This window comes from Eleutherodactylus coqui, chromosome 9 (assembly GCF_035609145.1).
Source record: "Eleutherodactylus coqui strain aEleCoq1 chromosome 9, aEleCoq1.hap1, whole genome shotgun sequence".
NCBI classification, from domain to species: domain Eukaryota; kingdom Metazoa; phylum Chordata; class Amphibia; order Anura; family Eleutherodactylidae; genus Eleutherodactylus; species Eleutherodactylus coqui.
The window spans coordinates 141,341,372-141,363,108 of NC_089845.1; the positions used below are offsets into that span (position 1 = coordinate 141,341,372).

The 21,737-nt window shown below is 42.7% G+C and overlaps 1 protein-coding gene across 2 annotated transcripts in view; it reads right to left on the bottom strand.

The window, feature by feature from the left end:
- Window positions 1-2,704: 2,704 nt before the first annotated feature.
- TRPA1 (transient receptor potential cation channel subfamily A member 1) overlaps window positions 2,705-21,737 on the bottom strand; it is a 104,846-nt gene continuing 85,813 nt past the window's right edge. For both annotated transcript variants that reach the window (XM_066578576.1, XM_066578575.1), the window contains exons 22-27: window positions 20,001-20,130; window positions 18,338-18,520; window positions 15,504-15,572; window positions 15,140-15,259; window positions 10,434-10,531; window positions 2,705-8,861 (exon numbers count right to left, since the gene is read on the bottom strand). In XM_066578576.1, the coding sequence (XP_066434673.1) occupies window positions 8,672-8,861; window positions 10,434-10,531; window positions 15,140-15,259; window positions 15,504-15,572; window positions 18,338-18,520; window positions 20,001-20,130 (790 nt within the window). In that variant the 3' untranslated portion in view covers window positions 2,705-8,671. The remainder of the gene's footprint in view (window positions 8,862-10,433; window positions 10,532-15,139; window positions 15,260-15,503; window positions 15,573-18,337; window positions 18,521-20,000; window positions 20,131-21,737) is intronic.

Below are 21,737 nucleotides of genomic sequence, written 5' to 3' on the forward strand. Positions count from 1 at the left end.
GTTTAATGGCTCTTCAGTGGCAAGAACTGTGAGCAGTATACACCTCCTTTTTGGCCCAGGTTATGAGAGTATTCCGTGGTTCTGGTGTCCACAATTCTAACTCTGCTCTGTATTTGGGTCCCTCTCCTCATAGTAAAATAAATACTTCTGTGTTTTATCTCTTGTGTTTTGGCCACCTCACAGGGACTCTCCTGTGATGGGCCACAACTTGCCTCTGGATCCAACAACTCTTCCAGTAGCTTCCGGCGGCTCCCTAACTGCAATGCTGACGGGGATCCTTTTTCTCCTGGTAATCCTAACCTAGTCCCTATACACACTAACACTGGGGGTGATTGAGGAGGACTTTTACTTCCTCATCACCTTGGGCTCTGTGCTGTTCAATTGTTCTTACAGTCTCCTTCTAGAAGCAAAAGAGATCATAGCTGGGTGCAGTGGTTCCTCCAGAGTTTGGAGTCAGTTTCTGCTTGCCACTTTAAGATAAGATCTGGAGTTTTTGCTTATTTGTGGAGTGTGTTCACTAGGATTCTTATTTCTTTATTTCCACATGTCAGGGTTAGAAAGTACGCCTGGTTCTAGCGTGAGTGCGTCCTTATCTGGACGGTACCCTCATTATTCAGGTAGAGACGTTCACATTTTAGAGGCCCAAAGGGATAGTACCCGTTTACTTTATTTTATCTTTTCCATTAACGGTTTGCTTTCCGGGATCTGTGGTGTTAACAGTTCCTGTGTGTTTATTTCGGAAATACAGCTACCGCTTATTGGCAGCGGGTGTGACAGTGGCACAGAGTTTGTGTGTGGCTGCTACAGCCAATCACTAACTTCAGAAGGTCACTGCTGTGGCCAGTGATTGGATGTAGCAGTCACATGTCCTGATCAGCAGCAACCAGGAAGGGCAGAGTGGCTGTCAAGCTATTGTAATTAATGAGGAAACCCCCTTTATCAAAATTTTAGAGATACACTACCGTTCAAAAGTTTGGGGTCACCCAAACAATTTTGTGTTTTCCATGAAAAGTCACACTTATTCACCACCATGCGTTGTGAAATGAATAGAAAATAGAGTCAAGACATTGACAAGGTTAGAAATAATGATTTGTATTTGAAATAACATTGTTTTTACATCAAACTTTGCTTTCGTCAAAGAATCCTCCTTTTGCAGCAATTACAGCATTGCACACCTTTGACATTCTAGCTGTTAATTTGTTGAGGTAAGCTTGTGAAATTGCACCCCACGCTTCTAGAAGCATCTCCCACAAGTTGGATTGGTTGGATGGGCACTTCTGGCGTACCATACGGTCAAGCTGCTCCCACAACAGCTCAATGGGGTTCAGATCTGGTGACTGCGCTGGCCACTCCATTACCGATAGAATACCAGCTGCCTGCTTCTGCTGTAAATAGTTCTTGCACAATTTGGAGGTGTGTTTAGGGTCATTGTCCTGTTGTAGGATGAAATTGGTTCCAATCAAGCGCTGTCCACTGGGTATGGCATGGCGTTGCAAAATGGAGTGATAGCCTTCCTTATTCAGAATCCCTTTTACCCTGTACAAATCTCCCACCTTACCAGCACCAAAGCAACCCCAGACCATCACATTACCTCCACCATGCTTAACAGATGGCGTCAGGCATTCTTCCAGCATCTTTTCATTTGTTCTGCGTCTCACAAACGTTCTTCTTTGTAATCCAAACACCTCAAACTTGGATTCATCCGTCCACAACACTTTTTTCCAGTCTTCCTCTGTCCAATGTCTGTGTTCTTTTGCCCATCTTAATCTTTTTCTTTTATTGGCCAGTCTCAGATATGGCTTTTTCTTTGCCACTCTGCCCTGAAGCCCAAAATCCCGCAGCCGCCTCTTCACTGTAGATGTTGACACTGGTGTTTTGCGGGTACTATTTAATAAAGAGGCCAGTTGGGTACCTGTGAGGCGTCTGTTTCTCAAACTAGAGACTCTAATGTGCTTATCTTCTTGCTTAGTTGTGCAACGCGGCCTCCCACTTCTTTTTCTACTCTGGTTAGAGTCTGTTTGTGCTGTCCTCTGAAGGGAGTAGTACACACCGTTGTAGGAAATCTTCAATTTCTTAGCAATTTCTCGCATGGAATAGCCTTCATTTCTAAGAACAAGAATAGACTGTCGAGTTTCAGATGAAAGTTCTCTTTTTCTGGCCATTTTGAGCGTTTAATTGACCCCACAAATGTGATGCTCCAGAAACTCAATCTGCTCACAGGAAGGTCAGTTTTGTAGCTTCTGTAACGAGCTAGACTGTTTTCAGATGTGTGAACATGATTGCACAAGGGTTTTCTAATCATCAATTAGCCTTCTGAGCCAATGAGCAAACACATTGTACCATTAGAACACTGGAGTGATAGTTGCTGGAAATGGGCCTCTATTCACCTTTGTAGATATTGCACAAAAAAACAGACATTTGCAGCTAGAATAGTCATTTACCACATTAGCAATGTATAGAGTGCATTTGTTTAAAGTTAGGACTAGTTTAAAGTTATCTTCATTGAAAAATACAGTGCTTTTCCTTCAAAAATAAGGACATTTCAATGTGACCCCAAACTTTTGAACGGTAGTGTACATGGTGGGCAGAATGGATAATATGACAGTTTGAAATCTGTCTCACTTTGTCCAGGACATTTAAGAATTGTAGCTCATATGTCTAGGGCATCCGACCTTTAGTAAAACCATAATTACACATAGAAAAATCATTTTAGCCAAAATTGACCTTTTTATTTGCATTTCACATTACTTTTGACAATATATTGATTTGCTTTGTACAGTAGTTTATTTCAGATGTCTAAGGGTGCATTCACACGAACGTATATCGGCTCGGTTTTCACGCCGAGCCGATATACGTTGTCTCTCTCTGCAGGGGGGGGGGGATGGAAGAGCCAGAAGCAGGAACTGAGCTCCCGCCCCCTCTCTGCCTCCTCTCCGCCCCTCTGCACTATTTGCAATGAGAGGAGGCGGGACGAGGGCGGGGCTAAGGTCCGAGAATTAGCCCCACCCCCGTCCCGCCTCTCCCCATTGCAAATAGTGCAGAGGGGCGGAGAGGAGACAGAGAGGGGGCGGGAGCTCAGTTCCTGCTCCTGGCTTTTCCATCCTTCCCCCCCTGCACACGAGGACGACGTATATCGGCTCGGCGTGAAAACCGAGCTGATATACGTTCGTGTGAATGCACCCAAAGTGTGGATTCACACGGGCGAGCGCGAGTCACTCCCGACATTCCCAGGAGCGACTGGCATCGCACAGGACGCTGCGAGAGAAGAATCGCCCTTGTAAATAGTCCCATTGAAAAGAGTGGGTTCTATTTTCGTGTGAATTATGCGTTTCTCACAACACACAAACTTGCACGATTTTAGCGCCCATGTGAATGAGCCGTAACAGTTGTAGTAATAAAAGTAACATACCTCATAATATAAATATCAGAATCATAAATCTATACAGACATACATTACTGATTACAATAACAAACACTTACTGAATAAGCCATGACTATACTGTATGTAACATTCAAAGTCTGACAAAAAGAGCTGATATTGAATAAGATAGAATGGCAGCTGAATGGGTCGTAATGGACTGACAGTCTATAGAATTACAGTGTGAAAAAGCAATTATGGTAGATTATGTTTCTGGATTTAAAGAGGAAGTAACAGTTTTAAAGATTTTTCAGCATGGACTCCTTGTCTGGTCAAATGCCTTGATGAAGGCCAATGTTTGGCCGAAACGTTGCCTGAACTGGCTACATGGATCAATAAAGTTTTTGTTTTATGTTGAATAACTAGTTGCACTCTTATATGCTGCCAGATCTACATGTTCTAGAAAGTGACCTATTGACTTCTATGGAAGAGTCTTTATGTATCCTTTTATGAACAGAGACTTGAACAATCTGTGCTTTGGGACTATAGACCTGTAGTGCAAAAATGTAGCCAATGTACACATTTGTATACTAGCAACTGTGGATGACTGGGAGTCATTCCATGAAAAGTAAAGTCCTATTGGTCAGAAGAACCCACAGAGGTGCAAACCAGACTTATGCAAAGTGACTGAGGTTGCGACCGTGCGAGAAACCTCTAGTTGGGGCAAGCTATGGTGGTGTAGTTTCTTTGATACCCAGAGTGCTACTATAGGATTGGAGAGAGCTGGCAGCCACTTCAAATGCAACATGACCCATGTTGGACCTGTGGAGTATTCCATTTTCCCCCAGGCCTAGTATAGGATCGCTCAAAAGTAAATAGACAGTCAAGTTCTGCAACACTTTAGAGCAGGCCTGCACAACATGCGGCCCGGCCACCCCCCGAACACGCTCGGACCAGTAAGCAGTTACTCGAGAAGAGCGATGCTCGCTCGAGTAACTGCTTTATCCGAGCGTGCTCGCTCATCTCTCCTTGTGGCCCATTGACTATGACTGTACCGCTACCCTAAACTTTAGCAGCTGCTAGCAATAAAGTTTAGGGAAGCAATAGTGGCACTGCTAGCGAGTCATCACTGTGCAGGCAGTCCTTTACTAAAGGACCTTCAGTGAATGACAGTCATGTGACTATCATTAGGTTCAGAGAAGGCTGCGGGAGTGATGGTGAGCAGAATGTTATAGTCTAAAGTTTATCTTTATAGTATAAACACTAGCTATACTTTAAAGTTACTTATACTTATTATATAGATACAATAGTAAAGATACTATAAAGTTTCTAAGTATATGTAGCTTACTACAGCTACTCACTACACTACAGCATGCAGAGAAGGCCCTGGGAATGGTGGTGTGCAGAATCCTTATATATAGTAAGTATTGGGATTCTGCGCACTGCCGCTCCTGGGACCTTCTCTGAATTGAATGCTGCCCAATGAGGAAAGTTATTCTGGAGGTCTAACCTTACTACTGTAGTAAGCTACTTATACTTATATAATAAGTAACATCAATAGTATAGATGGGTTTTAGCAGCAATCTGCAGCTCCAAGAGGCTTGCCGATTTAAATTTTGGCCCATGCTTACTGCCAAGTTGTTCAGGCCTGCCTTAGTGTGACTAAACTTTTCATAAACTTCTGACATGCCATAGTGACATGTCAGAAATGTATAAAATGTTTAGTTACCCTTTAAATAATTTCTACAACTAAGTGTGACCTGCAACAATCAAGCTTATTGTGCCACATGTTTGTAACCATCAAGCATTTGTGCCACATGTTTGTAACCATCAAGCATTTGTGCCACATGTTTGTAAAAAATAAGTATTTATGCTGCTATTGTGAAGAAAAATAGAGTCATTTAGTTCAGGGGCGTAGCTAAAGGCTCATGGGCCCAGGTGCAAAAGTTCATCTTGGGGTCCCCCAACTTCTCTTAACCCCTTAACGCAGAAGCATAATGTGAAGCTCCTGGGCCTCAATGCAAAACTGTAACAGGGCCCTCAATTATAATGCTTTATTCATAGTACTGGGCTCTCTATATGGAGAAGAGAGGCCTTATGGGCTCCCTAAGGCTCCTGGGCCCGGGTGCAACCGTATCCCCTGCATCCTCTATACTTACACCAGTGATCTATTTATCTCCTTGCAGTCATTCTTAAAGAGAACCTGTCACCTTCACACAGCACCGTAAACTAAATTATGGTGCTGTTCAGGGAGGTAACGGTGAGCCAAGACGTCTTTTTTTATACATACCTGCTCTTCCATTCCTGTGTTGTTATCTGGTAAAATCTTACTTTTTTCATACTGCCATATGAGCGCTCTCCCTTATGGAGTCAGATTTGCATGCGCCTTGGGGACTTCACCCGGGGGACGGTGCAGGAACTGGAGAGTGGGTGAGTATAAAAAAAGACATGCTCTGGCTTCCCATCACCTCTCCAAACAGCACAATAACTTAGTTTATGCTGATGATCAAAGCTGATAGGTTCCCTTTAAGCTGGGACCCACTACCCACCCTTTAAAAGGTGTTTTAGCATCCGGGATTTGTATATAGTGGGACAAGGAGCGTTTGGAAAAAAAAACATTTAAAAATATGATTACCATAAAAACTTGACTGCAACAATAGGTCTTTCTCTGACAAAGGTGCCTTAAAACATAATGTAGTAAATCATTTAGAATCACCGCAATAGTGCTAAATCTAACGGCATCGGTGTCAAATGTTTCACTGTGTGTAGGCTAATTTCAAAGTAAATATTCCATTTTTATCGCATTCAATGCGTTTCCCTATGAGTATTTTTTTACTATACGCAATACGAGTACCTTTAATCTGTCACATGACTATATCCAGTTATTGACACAATGATTACCTTTTATAATACTGAAAACACAAAAGTAAGGAGAGAATATAAAAATAAACATAGTATTTTGATGGAATTACACAGAATATTCACATTCTGCCTATATTTTCTAGTTCAAAGCTAAGCAAACCAATCCTGACTTTTCCATAAGATCCTATTTCTGTAGGTTAGACACAGGTATGAAAGAGTAGCCCAAATGGCTATGAAACGGACATCATGAAGGAAAAAAAAAATACAACCCATGCACTAAATTTTAAAAATGCCATACTGCCATCTTGTAGTCCCTTTGTCGGGGGTTTTGGAAGGGAGAAGCTTGGGTTTTATGGAACTGACCCATTGACATCTATGGGAGACTGTTTTAGATATGTTCTAATCTGTGAAGCTGTCACTGCGTCGGGAGGGGAGGAGGTGAGCTGGGGTTATCACCTATTGTGAATGGTGGATCCTGTGTTATCTATATACTGTATAGGTGTCACCTCTCATTGTACTCGCACCTGTGATGATAATAAGATGACTCCTGAGAACTTTTCTCTAAGGTACAGGAAGTATCAGAATATTATTAGGCTTAATAGTCAATGTGAAAACTGGAGGATTTTAGAATTTTTTTAAATGTAGACTATGACACCAAAAATGTAAAAAAATAAAATCCTTAAAAATATATTTAACATAAAAATGTGATCTATACAACAAGTCACTTTCTGTTGACACAATCCCTTGAAGAGTAGACTTCACTTTTGCCTGGATGACGCCAACTCTTTTGACACTGTTGCCTGCTTATGTCAAGTCAACCAATGATATCACCATGACTGTCCGACACACTCACTTGACGTGTTCTAATGTAGGACTAGGGTTGCCACCCAGCTGGTACTTCGGCAGCCCAGCTGGTAATTAAATCCAAAGGCTGTTGCTGTGAGTACAGCCAGACACCACACCATGAAGTACTTGAACTCACTCTATACCTCTAATCAGAGACTCTTACTCCTGACCCACAAACAGTGTATGGAGGTTGTATAGCTACTGTACGTGCAATGGGGTCACAACCACTGCATATGATGCCATCCAGGCTCAATCAGTTGTGGCACATATGGAGATATTCTCTTCTAGATGCAAAGCTTCATATGGAATCTGTTGAAAAGAACTTGCCTTAAGTAGGCAGCTTGTATGAAATGGAACAAATATGAAGTAGAGTCTCCATGCACCACTAGGGGGCCTTACAGAGCTGTCTGCATGAGCGAATAAGGTTGGGATTACAGCAACTGTATTTTTATATCTACAGGTGTAAGCTGGGAAAAGACAATGCAACAAGATTCATTACACCAACAGTTGGATATTTACCATATAGGAAAACACAATATCTACATAGGGTTAGGTTCCGAAGAACTCTAGTGTTTCTTGGAACTTGGTCAGAAGTTTCCCAAAAGCAGCAACAAAACAAATTACATTTAACCCTTTCCAATCCACTGTCTGACGTCTAAAGACATTCTGATTGAAGCCTATACGGCTCCGATGTCGGAAGATGTCCGTCAGGGTATTCTTACTGTAAAATTACTGGCCGCTCTGTTGTCAGCGGCCTCTCCAGTATGTACCATACCGCAGTACTGGCTCTGGCCAGCAGATGATGCCATTGTATAATGGTAGAAAGAGAAAGCCCCCTAGGAAATCCTGAATCCAAAATTGGATTGCAAAGGGTTAAAGATTTACTTTTAGGTCTCCAGCACACTATCCTATTTCCGGCAGTATGCTGTCCGTGTTAATCCATGAGAGTGTACGCCCCATTTTAGGCCTATGAAGCTAGGAATATGGACAAACTGATGGCATAGCTTATTCCTGCCCATTTCACAAAGGACATGCCAGTACTCGCGCTTAAACCTAGTGTGAACCTAGTCTTAAACTTGTTAAGGCTAATTGCTTTCAGTTTTCTCAAGGATTGTCACTGGGGGCTAGACAAAGTACCCAACAAATCTTGGCCATGACATACTATCATTGAGATAGCCCTAGAAGATTTAGTGGGAGAAGAAATTTTTGTATGGGTTCCACAAGTTTAGGGATCTTTGGTCTAGCATAATGCCCTGCAGCGACACATGGACAAGTCAGTATTCTGGTCAGTATTTGACATTAGTATTTGTAAGCAAACACCAGGAGTGGGTCCAAAATATGGAAAATCGTTCCGTTATACTTTTCTTCTATAGGTTCCACTCCTAAGTTTGGCTTATAAATACTGGTACAAAATACTGACGTGTGACTAGAACCTAAAACTAGTTACAAGGAATTCCCCAATTAACATCATAGTGGTGGATATGTTTAGGTATGGGATATAAGCAAGATATAGCCGATGGTTAACATATTACAACACGGCAGACTTTAACAGCTCTTGAAATATGTTTCAGTGGTAAAATAATACATGGGCACCATCATATAATTTTAGCTTTTACTTTTTACAGCTTTCACCACACAATCCCATTTGCTTTCTTTGCGTTCCATCTTCTGTTTCATCGGCTGACAGAAGTCCTGCTCGTCTTCATCATCTGCTTCTGACACAATCTCCATTTTCTGAATGATCAGCTTGATAAGTTCATGTTGTTTCTGCATCGCTGTGGATAGTTCCTTCAACCTACGGTCGAGCACATGGTTCAATCATGTTGTATTATACGGACATTTAAATCATATTGCATCTAAATTAAAGAGATACTTATCTGAAAATGAATAGAACATTTCCAAGGGGTCATTTCCATATTAGAATTGCATATACAAGGAACTGCTGATAAGTCTTCGGCTTTGTGTTGTTTTTTTGTTTCTATGGTAACGAATGTCACATCACATGAAAGCCTTATGTATCTAATATATGTTTTCAAAATGTTGTGTTTGTAGCTTATGGCAACAGTGATCTAGGCATGCGGGAAAACACAATGGCGGAGTCTAAGGCGATATTCACAGCAAATGAGAGCAGAGGAGTGATAAAATTCTTGTTTCTGCAAGGAAAGTCTGCAAAGGATATTCATGGTGATATGTCGCAGATATTGGGGGGGGGGGGGTCAATGCCCTTCATATTCTACAGTTAAGAACTGGGTTGCCAAATTTAAAATGGGCCACTTCGGGCACCAATGATGAGGAACGTCCCGGACGACAAAGAGAGGTTGTTGATCCGGAGATCGTTGATGCCGTGCACAACCTCATACTGGAGAATTGGCCAATTTCAGCTGCAGGAATAGCAGACATCATGGGGATTTCTTGTGAACGGGTTTGTGTCATTATTCATGAACATTGGAACATGAAGAAGCTATCTGCAAAGTGGGTCCCCAAATGTTTGACAACAGATCAGAAAAGCATGTGGGTGAAAACTTCCTGGTCCATTTGTCAGCGTTTCCGGACTGATAAGAACATCCTGGATCGACTGGTCACTATGGATGAGACCTGGATTTATTTGTATGACCCTGAAACTAAGGAGCAGTCAAAAGAGTGGAGGCGCAGTGGTTCTCCTCGCCCAAAGAAGTTCAGCCACTAAGGTGATGGCGTCTGTGTTCTGGGATAAGGAGGGCATGCTGCCAATGGACTACCTTCAAAATGGGTCCACCATCAATGCAAGGTATTACATTGAACTTTTGGACCAATTGAAGGCAGCTCTGAAGGCCAAAAGGTGTGGCAAGCTGTCCAAAGGAATCTTGTTCCTGCAAGACAACGCTTCCGCTCACATTGCACAAGCAACCACGGCAAAACTGGTGGAGCTAGGCTTCCAGCTGGTTGACCACCCACCTTATTCACCAGATTTAGCTCCCTCCGACTATCCTCTATTTCCAAACCTGAAGAAATACCTCAAGGGTACCAAACTTCCAACTATTTCTGATGCCATGGCTGCTATGGATGACTGGTTTGAGGCACAACCGAAATCCTTCTTTTTGCAAGGCTTACAGAACTTGGAATACCGATGTAAGAAGTGTGTTGGCATCAGTGGAGAGGATGTGGAATAAATGTAAAGTTTCATCTTCCTGTCTCGTTTCTTTCTGGGTAAAGCCAAAGACTTATCAGCAGCCCCTCGTATTGAAATTAGGATTGCATACATTGAAACAAGTCATTAAGGTGCAAACTAAGGGGTTAAGCGCCGATAGTAATCCTTCATGCTGACATTCAATAATATTTATTACAAACTAGAATAAGGAAGGAATAGAAGGATATGGCAAATACAAACCTATTCTTCTGCTTCCAAAGTTCTACTTCCATTGTGGCTTCATTGTCAGGAAGTTCTACTTTAAAGTCATCACAAGCAAGGAAAAAACGAAACATGCTCTAAAAAATAAAAAATATATACGTTTGAATAATAAATTATCGCAGAAAATATAATTGACATTTTTGGGAAATTAAAAGGCAAAAAAGGGTAACAACACAGCTGCCTGAGTACACCACATTATACCTTTATGCAGGATCATTGGCATTAGACATTATTTGTTTTTCACATTTTGTTGTATTTGGGCTGATACCTGATATTTTTCAAACTGATGAGAGTGAAACGTTTTTTCCGAGTAAATACTATATAATCTATCTGCAATTAATGGTTATCAATAGTTGATCAGTGGGGATCTACCACTTGGGATCCCTGCTGATCAACTGATTACCTGTCTCATAGTCAGTGCAGCAGGGTGGGACGCCATCATAGAAATTGGAGCAGGAAGTCTGATAGGTGGCTTTGCTTTTATCGAAATCAATTGGAATGAAGCTGCGTATTACACTTTCAACTCCACATTGGAGTCGGAAGTGTAATAGGTGGTTTCAATACCATTGAGGTCAATGAGAGCGATGCCGCCTATTAGATTTCCTGCTCTGACTCCGATGATGTCTGGCCCAACTGCACTGCCAGAGGAAAGGTCATCAATAGTACACTCATTAAGAAAAAAATTATGCACCAAGGAGGAGTTGTTGAAATTGAATGAAACTTTATATGTGCGAATGTAATGATGATAGAGCCTCACGTGATGCAGAGTGCTAAAGCAGCAGCAATGCAGTTTTAACCTCTCACTCATGACCTGAAGGTTGCAAGTTCAATCCTTGAATGGTTCATGTAGCCAGCTCAAGGTTGACTCAGAGTTCCATACTTTTGAGGTTGGTAAAATGAGCTTGGTGGGGGTTAGTCCAGCTTGGTTGGGGGGTTGTCAATTGCCATCTGTCTCCTGAGATCTGTTGTACTACAGGTTCTCTGGAACTTTCATGCTCAGGTGTGGGCGATTGTGCTGGCTGGACATGTGTGTCTACAGTCAGCCAATCACCCTAGGTCAGTACACATTGGTTAGCTGTCTTCCCAGGTGTGGGTGTGATCAGCTTTCTCTGTTCTCATTCTCTCTGTGTGGTGTGAGCAGGTTCTATTTGTGGTGACTGCAAGAAAGGTTTACATCTTGTGGTTTTGTTTGGTTATGTTGCTGGACTCCTGGTTATTCTAGAGACTAGTGGTGTAGCCAGGAGCCGTGACATGGCCTGCTTGCTTCCATATTTTGGCCAAAATGTCAACAAATACCTGGGATAGATAGCATTAACATCTGCTGCTAGTGTTTGCGCATTGGCTGCTGTATAGTGTGATTTTGGCTCTGTGTTTCCTTTTATCCTGTCCAGTTGTCCCTGTCGATGGTGGCATGTTTATGCGTCCTAGCCTGGGTGTATGTGTTCCTAGGGGCAACAAGGGCCCAGATCCAAAGACCGCTGAGCCATCCCTTATTGGGGCGATGTCCCCGCTCAGGTATTTCCTTGGTCATCTTCCTTTAGAGAAGATAGGGAGAGGTGGTAATTGGTGGTTGTTTCACATGGTGTTCCCTATTCTGGGAACATTTGTGTGGGCCGTGCTCACTAACCCTCACGAACGTAACGGGTAATAAATAAACCACTTGAAAGAGCTATGGAATTAGTTGGCTCTATACGAAGAACAAGATTTATTCATTTATTAATATATGTATGTGATTACAATATTAGTGTGAAAATATACGTTTATTGGGGAAAACAGTCCAATTCAATGCAGGCTCTAGTACCCTATTGGGCAACCTATAGCCTGGATACATGATGAGTTACAGTGGGGTATGGATGTAAACAGGCTCTGTAGGCCATCACCACCACACTTGGCCACATATGTTGCAACTGGACCTCTAGACATGCATACTTGTAGGCTGCTGAAGCTGGCATCCCATCGGGTCCCATAAATGCTCGATTGGTGATAAATCTGCCAATTGGGCAGGTCAAGGAAGTGTATCAACCTGGTGGAGGCATTCCTAGGAAACTGGTGCTGTGTGTGGGCTAATATTATGCTGCTGAAAATTGCCTGTTGGAAGCCCTGCCATGAGCGGCAACACATTTGGCCGCAGGATTTCCTGCACATATCATAGAGCTGTTATTATTGCTCAATCAATACTAGGGGTGACCGAGTGCCATATGTGATGACTTCCTAGGTCATCACACCAGAAGCTAGGGCAGTATGTCGCTCTACAGCATAGGCAGCATTGACTCGCTCAACATCGTTGTCGGCTTACAAACAGAACATGGAATCAGCACTACAGGTGATACCTGAACTACTATGGACTGGAACTGTTTCTCTTTCACAACAGCACTGCTAATGTAGCTGATAGTTTTGAGGTATTAATGGCAGGACCCGTAATAGAAGCCATGACACCAAATTCCCTTTTGCTAAGTAACTGGAAATAGTCTGGGCAGAAACAGGGGTCTGTAATGAAGGGTACCACCTGTGTCTGGATGGTGAACAACAAAACTGTTGCATCTGCTTGTGCTTGTTGGTGGATCAAACAACCCTCTCTGCTGGAGAGCTATCTGGGCCATCTGGATCCCATTCTCCATGTGTGCATGTCCTCATGCAACGACTGCTCCCAACACCTACTAACAACTTGGTCAGAATGTCCTAGATAGCAGGCAATTCATCCAAACAAACATTCTACTTCTTGCATTCCAATGATGCACCCCCTCTCAAAGTCTGTTAACTGAGGAAAATGTCTGCGAGTGTATCTTAGAGGAATGTCTAGAAGTCAATGGTGTCAATGAGCTCTCAAAAAGAGGTATACTACACAAAAGTAGCCTCTGATAGCCTAGCAAGGTCCAGTGTCTAATCAGACCACAACTGTAATCATAAACAAACATTGTCAGAAAAAATCAAACACCTAGAAGGAGTTGTCGGAATCAAATGAAACTTTCTATATGTGATTGTGATGTTAATATATCAGAGCGAAAGAATAATTAATTGTGGAAAACTAAACACTTGAAGGGAGACTGTAGTACCCTGTTGGGCCGCCTCTAGCTTGGATGCAAGATGGGATACGGGTGGGCATAGAGGCATATATGTTACATATGGTATCCTGTGGCATATCGATCACATTTGCTGTAAGTGAGCCTCTAGACCATGCAAACTCATAGGCTGTCGAAGTTGGTCCCTTACTTGTTCTATTGCCTATTAATCTGGCAATCGGGCAGGCCACGGAAGTGTGACAATGTTATTGAGGTATTCTTGGACACCTTGCTGTGTACAGCCAAGCATTATCCTGCTGGCCACAGATGTGGCTGCAGGATGTCCTGAACATATCACTGAGCTGTCATTGTCCCTCATACCACTATTAAAGGTGACCTACCTTCGTATGTTATGCCCCCCAGACCATTACACCAGCAGTGGGGGCAGTGTGCCACTCCACAGCACAGGCAGGATTGAGATACTCACCCCTAGGTCTTCAGAAACAAGCACGGCCATTGTCAATGCTCAAACTAAACCTGGATTTGTCACTGAAGACAATCCAGTTCTACTCTACAGCAGTCCAGTTTCATCTTTCACAACACCACTGCAAACTGAGGTGACCGTGGATGTCAAAGGCAGTACACATAATTGGGACTGTGAGACCAAATGCCCTACAGCCAAGTACCTGGAAGTGTTTCTGACAGACACAGGGGCCTGTAACGATGGTGCTACCTGTCTCTGGATGGCGGACAATAAAACAGTTGCAGCTGCTTGCACTTTTCAGACCATTAGATGTTCCTCTCTACTATTAGTCTATCAAGAGAGTCCTTGCCTTGTGTGCCCTCATGCATTCACTGGTCCTACACCTCCTAACAGTCTGGTCAGAACAGCCCAGGTTGCGGGCAATTCGTCAACCCAATCATCCAGCTTCTCACATTCCAATAATGCTTCCCATCTCAAACCCTGTTAAGTGGGTCAACCTTCTTCGATTGCATTGTAGAAACATGTGTAGTGGACAACAAGCTCTACTCAAGTGGAAGAAGAGGTTCACTACACACAAGTGCCCTCTAACAGACTTTTTATAAGGCCTCAAATGGCAAGACCGTTCATCTAATCATGCCACAACTCTAATCACTTGCATATCTGCCTGAGATGTAACTGCATGCTGAGTTTTGCAGCAATCCGACACTTCTATCTGGGTGCATTATTATTATTTTTCTTCAATGATTGTTTTGGGCCAGAATCCCACTTCCAGCTGGCCAAACAGTCTCTGCTGCCTCCAAACATATAGCAGGACCCTGCTTAAGTTTTTGGTTTCCATTGATCTTTTATGCGTTAGCAGCTTTTTCGGAGAGGTGCTGTCTGATGATTCAATGTTAAATTTCTCATAATTTTTTCAATTTCAAAAAATGTAATTTAAAATTCTCCCTTGTGCCTATGTTGATGCTTGTTATAGCACCTGCTATTCTTTTTGTTCTTTTCTTAAAATAACTGCTTATTGGGTCTAGCATCATTAGACATTGATAAATTCACTTACCGAGCTGCAATCTCTACCCTATTTGAGCAGTGTGGCTATTGCTATTCACTAAGAATAGGCACCAAATGCTACCACCATTGAGTGATGGTGCAGTCATGGTAGTGAATGCCAAATCTGTGGCATGATAACAAAATGGATTAATACTCACGGATTCCATAGCAACTCCCCATACTCTTGGCCGATTGGGGTACACAATAGTAGTGATTTGATTCACCCTTTTCAAGAAACAGTATGGCAATTTCTTCTCTAAATTGGTATGAAGAGTCACCTAAACATAAAAAAAGATATAAAGTATGTGAAGGCGGAGCTTGATAAAGGAGAATCCTGTCAATCAAAAAAGTTGCTGATTCTTAGGGCCCTCCTCTTCAATCACAACGCTTCTCTATATTCTATATTCCTCATTCTCTGGCCCATCCTATAGTACAAGCTATTTTTAACATTTCAGCAAAACGTATTTGTATTTGTTCTCCTAAATGTACATTATTCTTCATCAAATCTCCTCTATTATTCACCTGCATTGCGATCCTTTTAAGAGCTGCATTCCGCTGTACTTCTGCAATGTCACCAACAGCCAAACCAATCTATAGGTGAAAACAAAGACATGTTTAGTTCAGTAACAGTTTTGCATAGGTTAAAAAAAACACATGTATGCATTATGTTCATTCTTAGACATTTCTATTTCAGATTTAGCTTTACGTTTTTCTGCTTCTGTGATGGTACAATGGAAACACAAGTGCAGATGTGAATCCAGCCTTATTGTTACGTTCATACAGGGTCAAAGTACGGGGCCTTCTACAACTCACATCAGGAAAGAGCAATGTATATAACATAGTATAAGGTAGAAGAGAATCAGCCCCACTCAGAATGAATAGCCACAGGTGCTAAGCTGACAGGAGTTGCTGCCTCACCAAATACCTCAGACAGGACAATAACCAGCGCCCCTGAGAGGCGGGCCCAGAATACACTTCCATAATGGTTGATTGGCCGGCTAGTGGAAACGCCTTTCTGTCGGCCAATCAGTCATGGCAGATGTTGTAGCAATGTTGTGAAGAAAGGCCCATTTTACAGAAGGCCCACTGAGGGATTTCCGACAGACGACACCTCAGGGATCTTGTGCAATAACAGGAAGAAGGCACTCATTGGCGCTCTGTGCCAAATGACAGGGTGCATGAAGGCATGGTTAAGTGGGCCAGAACTGACATCACGATGTCACCCAGGCTCCGCTTCATGATTACTGTCAACATCGCTACATCACTTATAGTCTATCTATTGTTGTGTATCTAGGCTGCCAAAGTACAACACAGCTGTGATTAAATAAGATACCCCATAGTGAAAATAAAAGGATGTTGCTTATTCTGTCCCAGTCTACATGTCAAAGCTGATAAATGAGCTGCAGAAAACAGTACATATCAGTTTATTATGTGCGCTCTAATGGCCAATGTGAAAACAGCTATATATAACAATATCTTATATGGATAATCACCATTTATAAAATACGTTTATAGCAAAAACCTGATTGAAATAAAATGTAATTTTCTAATTTGATCTAAAAATCAGTCTAATTCAACAGTAAATTACTGTAGTTGGTTAAATCTATAATATTTATTCTAAAATTAAAGCAACTTTCTGATTTCAGGACAAAATTCTGTTCTAGGACTGAAAGGATTGGAGGTTTATTACCCACATTTGTTTTTCTCTGCCATCCATCCGATCTGCTGGTTATGGTTCGGATTCTAGGTTTTGGCCATCCAAGATGACGGCTGCAATTTTCTATTTAGCAAATTTCAGGCTATGCACTGCTCTCTGATTGGCAAGTGTTGATCACATGAGCAGCATTGACCAATTCGAAAGCAGGCATAGTGCATTATAGTCTAACACTACCAATGTTCTATGGGGATTAGGTAGTCTAAAGACTGTGTTGGCCCTTTAGTACAACCAAAAATGGGGCCCAAAACCAGTAAATCAAATGGACAGCAGAGAAGAGCAACTGCAGGTAGTATACCACTTATCTCTCCGGTCATGGGATAGAATTTTGTCTCAAAGCCAGAGGGTTGCTTTAATCCCCAAATTGTACTGTCCATAGAGATGTTAAACATGTACATACTATCTATTGCCAAAAAAGAGCGTTATTTTAATTCTAGATTAAAGGGATTTTCTAGTGAAATACTATTGATGACCTATCATCAGGATAGGTCATCAATAATTGATTGGCCAGGGTCCATCGCTCGGGACCCCAACCGATCAGCCGTGTGAGCACATGTTGTCAACTCCGCAATAACACAGAGGTTGGAGCGGAAGCCTCTGCGACGATTTCTGTGCAGTGCCCAGCGCTTTTAGCTACAGGCACAGCTCTCATTGAAATCAATGGGAGCCGTGCCTGCAGTTACAAGCTCCAGCCACTATAAGGAGGTTGGCGTGAAGACTTCTGCTCTGACCTCTGTGTATTTGGAGTGGAAGTCTCTGTGCCAACCTCCCGTGTAGTGGCTGGCACTTGTAACTGCAGGCACGACTTCCATTGCCCAACCCGGGCAACTGCACAAAGTATGAAACAGTCTGCTTCCAGCAGCAAAGCAGCTAGAAGTGGGATAACCCATTTAATTCCATTGAATTCCCATTATCCTTCAGCAGTATCTTGTTGCACATTGTTGAAACATTTTCCTCTTCAAGTTTCTCATCTCGGTTTACAAGTTTGAGCACAAAACTTTATATAACAGTAAAAAAAAAAAAATATTACTAAAAGAGACACAATACAAGCAGATATTCCTGCATAGTACTATAATATCATAATTAGAGATGAGCGAGTATACTCACTAAGGCACTTGACTCGAGCGAGTAGTGCCTTAGCCGAGTATCTCCCCGCTCGTTTCTAATGATTCGAGGGCCGGCGCGGGTGACAGGTGAGTTGCAGTGGGGAGCAGGGGGTAGCGGGGGGGGGGGGGGGGAGAGAGAGAGATCTCCCCTCCATTCCTCCCCACTCTCCCCTGCCGCTCCCCGCCCCTCGCCGGCCCCCGAATCCTTAGAGACAAGCGGAGAGATACTCGGCCAAGGCACTACTCGCTCGAGTAATGTGCCTAAGTGAGTATACTCGCTCATCTCTTATCATAATGTAAGTCAGTTCAGTCCGCAGTCATAGCTAGACTTTCTTTCAGTCGGGGTAAAAGTTTACTTTGCTTTTCAAGCCATGCTTTTAAATATCTCGGACAAAGCAGAGTGGCATCCTTCGCACCCAGGGCACATGCCCCCCCCCCCAAGCTACATCTTGGGTTCAAGTAGTACCATTGAGTTCTGACAGAACAGTGATGAAATTCCCTTACAAATCGTCATTGCTATAATAAATGTAACTTACAAGTAAATTCATCAGAAGAATTGGGATTAATAAAGTGAACGTAATCAGATGCAAAAACGTTAAAATTGGATATTCCAATTCATCGTGAAGCAGCGGTTCCAGAAAGCTGTCATGATAGTTAACATCACCAAGCATCATGGTAAAGGTCTGCATTAGGGACAAGGCAGGGTTCTTGAACGCTATCTAGAAAAGAAGGCAAAAAACAGAATTAAATCACATAATCTAGTGTTGTAAAAAATATATATAAATTCAGGCCCAACAATAATAGTGTTATAATTAAGCACGGGCAGAAGTGATAGTATCTCCTGCTTTAGTGGAAAATGAAAAGAAACCCAAATGATCATTTGACTAATTGTGCAATTTATATACCAGAAATACTAAATGCACTGCAGTACAAGAAAAACGGGACGTTAAGACATCCGGCTGTGACCAACAGCATAACGTCACTTCTGGGGCTATAGAATACATTGTGACTACAGTATGTCAGCCCTATGCACATAAATATGGCAATGTGTAGCATTAATCATGGGCAGAAACCGAATAAACAGTTTAGCCATTAAGTCAAATTGACTCCTTTAACTACTATAGTTCATAATAAGCTATATTGTTGTCAAACCATGGACTATGTTTATCAATGGACTATGTATATTAATGACACCCTGAATGGTCACTTTATTAGAGACTCCAAGCCTTCCATGATTGGAGCTTCATGGATCAGTTTCGGTGCGAATCCACATTATAATAAGAAAATTTAGCAATCTGAGTGACTTTAAATTGAGGCATGGCCATTAAGTAGTAGCCTGATCCAGTAGTTGAAAAACTGTCAATGTTGTTGTGTTTCCAGCTATAATGGTGTTGAGACTATACCAAGAATGATGTGATCAAGGAAAAACATCTAGTGAAAGGGGATCCTGTAGATGTAAACAACTGTTTGAAGAAAGACGTTAGAGAAGGATATCAAGAATCATTCTGAAGAACAGGCAAAGTCAAGCAAATTCCAACCAAATACAATACTGGCGTTCCAACTATTCCGACACAACTCTTCGTTCCTTAGGACAAATGGACTATAAAAGCAGATGGCCAGTTCAAGTGCCATTACTGTCGAAGAGAAACAGAAAGGCAAGACTCCAGTGAGTAAAAGAGTGCAGAAAATGGATCACTGAGCAGTGGAAAAACATTGCCGGGATAGATAAATCCACATCTCTATTGCACCATGTTTATGGGAGCGTCAGAATTTGGTGCGAGCAGCATGAATCGGTGAACCATTTTTTGTGAGATATCAACAGTTCAGGCTGGTGGAGGTAGAGTAATGGTGTGGAGAATGTTTTCTTTGCTCACTCTGGGTCCTCTGATAGATTAGAAGGCAAAAGGAGGTCCAACGCGCTACTAGTTGGGTTACTCTAGTAATGTGGCCATTCGTTGTATTACAAGTCTACATGTTAACAGTATCTGTCTTTATTAGCCAGGCAATCTAACTATTCACATTGTAAAACTATTGACCTAGACTTTTTATTAAAAGGTCCGATTACCATTAACATGCTTTAAGCTAGGGTCAACAAGTATGTTTCTTCTATAGAGAAGGGTGAAGGAAGCTAAGTCCCTGCTTGTTTTCAAGGAACACATGGAAAAATATGTAATATGACATTTTATTCCCCAGACATACCTGTGGAGTGAGAATTACGTAGAAGCTTAATGCAAATCCCAAAATCAGGAAAAAGAAGATGGCTATAATTTGCAGTAGTGTTCTCAGGATCTCCCAGAACATTACTATATAAATTCCACATGTTTCAAACCTAAAAAGATTTGAACAAATTAAACTTGTTAATCGCCATTACTGTCATTGGATATTTAGTTACATAAGAGACATAATGAAAAGACATGGAGAACATAAAAAACTAAAGTAAGACACAAAACCAAATGTTCACCCTGTATATAAACTCAATGGAGCATCCAGTATCACAATGTAAGCCCTGCCCAAATGACGCTGGCTTGAGTGTTGCAAAATGAACCAAAGGGAAAAGTAGTCTGGCACTGAAGATAAAATCCAACATATGTATTGAGTAAGAAATAAAAACATGTACATGGTCATAGATTGTGGTTCAAAACGTCTTTTGCCATGAGTAAGAACTAGAGATGAGCGAGCACCAAAATGCTCGGGTGCTCGTTACTCGGGACAAAATTATCGCGATGCTCGAAGGTTCGTTTCGAGTAACGAACCCCATTGAAGTCAATGGGCGACCCGAGCATTTTTGTATATCGCCGATGCTCGCTAAGGTTTTCATTTGTGAAAATCTGGGAAATTCAAGAAAGTGATGGGAACGACACAGCAACGGATAGGGCAGGCGAGGGGCTACATGTTGGGCTGCATCTCAAGTTCCCAGGTCCCACTATTAAGCCATAATAGCGGCAAGAATGCCCCCCCCCCAACAATTTTTACTTCTGAAAAGCCCTCATTAGCAATGCATACCTTAGCTAAGCACCACACTACCTCCAACAAAGCACAATCACTGCCTGCATGACACTCCGCTGCCACTTCTCCTGGGTTACATGCTGCCCCCCCCCCCACACGACCCGGTGTCCACAGCGCACACCAAAATGTCCCTGCGCAGCCTTCAGCTGCCCTCATGCCACGCGCTGGCCTCATAGCCACACCACCCTCATGTTTATTTATAAGTGCGTCTGCCATGAGGAGGAACTGGAGGCACACACTGCAGAGCGTTGGCAGGGCCAGGCAGCGACCCTCTTTAAAAGGGGCGGGGCGATAGCCCACGATGCTGTACAGAAGCAATGAGAACTCCAATCCTGTGCCACCTCCGTCAGGAGATGCAAACGTGGGTATAGCAATGGGGAATCCATGTGCCACACAGTATTCATTCTGTCAAGTTGTCGCATAGCTCAATCCACACTGCAAGGGGAAAGCCGTCAGCACTCTGCCCCCTACCCAAGTCAGTCAGTGCCTTTGTGCCAGATAGGTCAAACACCGCGATGGGAACTAAGTTTGCACCAACAGCATAGGGGGCTCCTAGGAAGCCCAAGACATGAACAAAAAATTGATCTGATCTGAGCGGCCAAACATGGCAGACTTGCACCGCGCCCACGGCATAGGCCTCGGCCCACAGATTCAGCAATCCTAGGCAGGAAGTGGACTTTCACTGCACCCAGGACATAGGCCTCTGCACAAACCCTCAGCAATCGCGTGCCTACAGCGGACTCCAATGCTAGCGTAGCTGTGCACGTCTCATTAGCGCTGTATTGCTCCTGTAGTTTGTCCCAATGCAGTGCCCCGGATAGTAGAGCTAACGTCAGATTAAATGCAGGTGGGCTTCGACCCACACTGCATGCCCCAGTCTGACTGGGGTTTTTAATACATAGACACTGGCAGGTACAAATCCGTAATGTG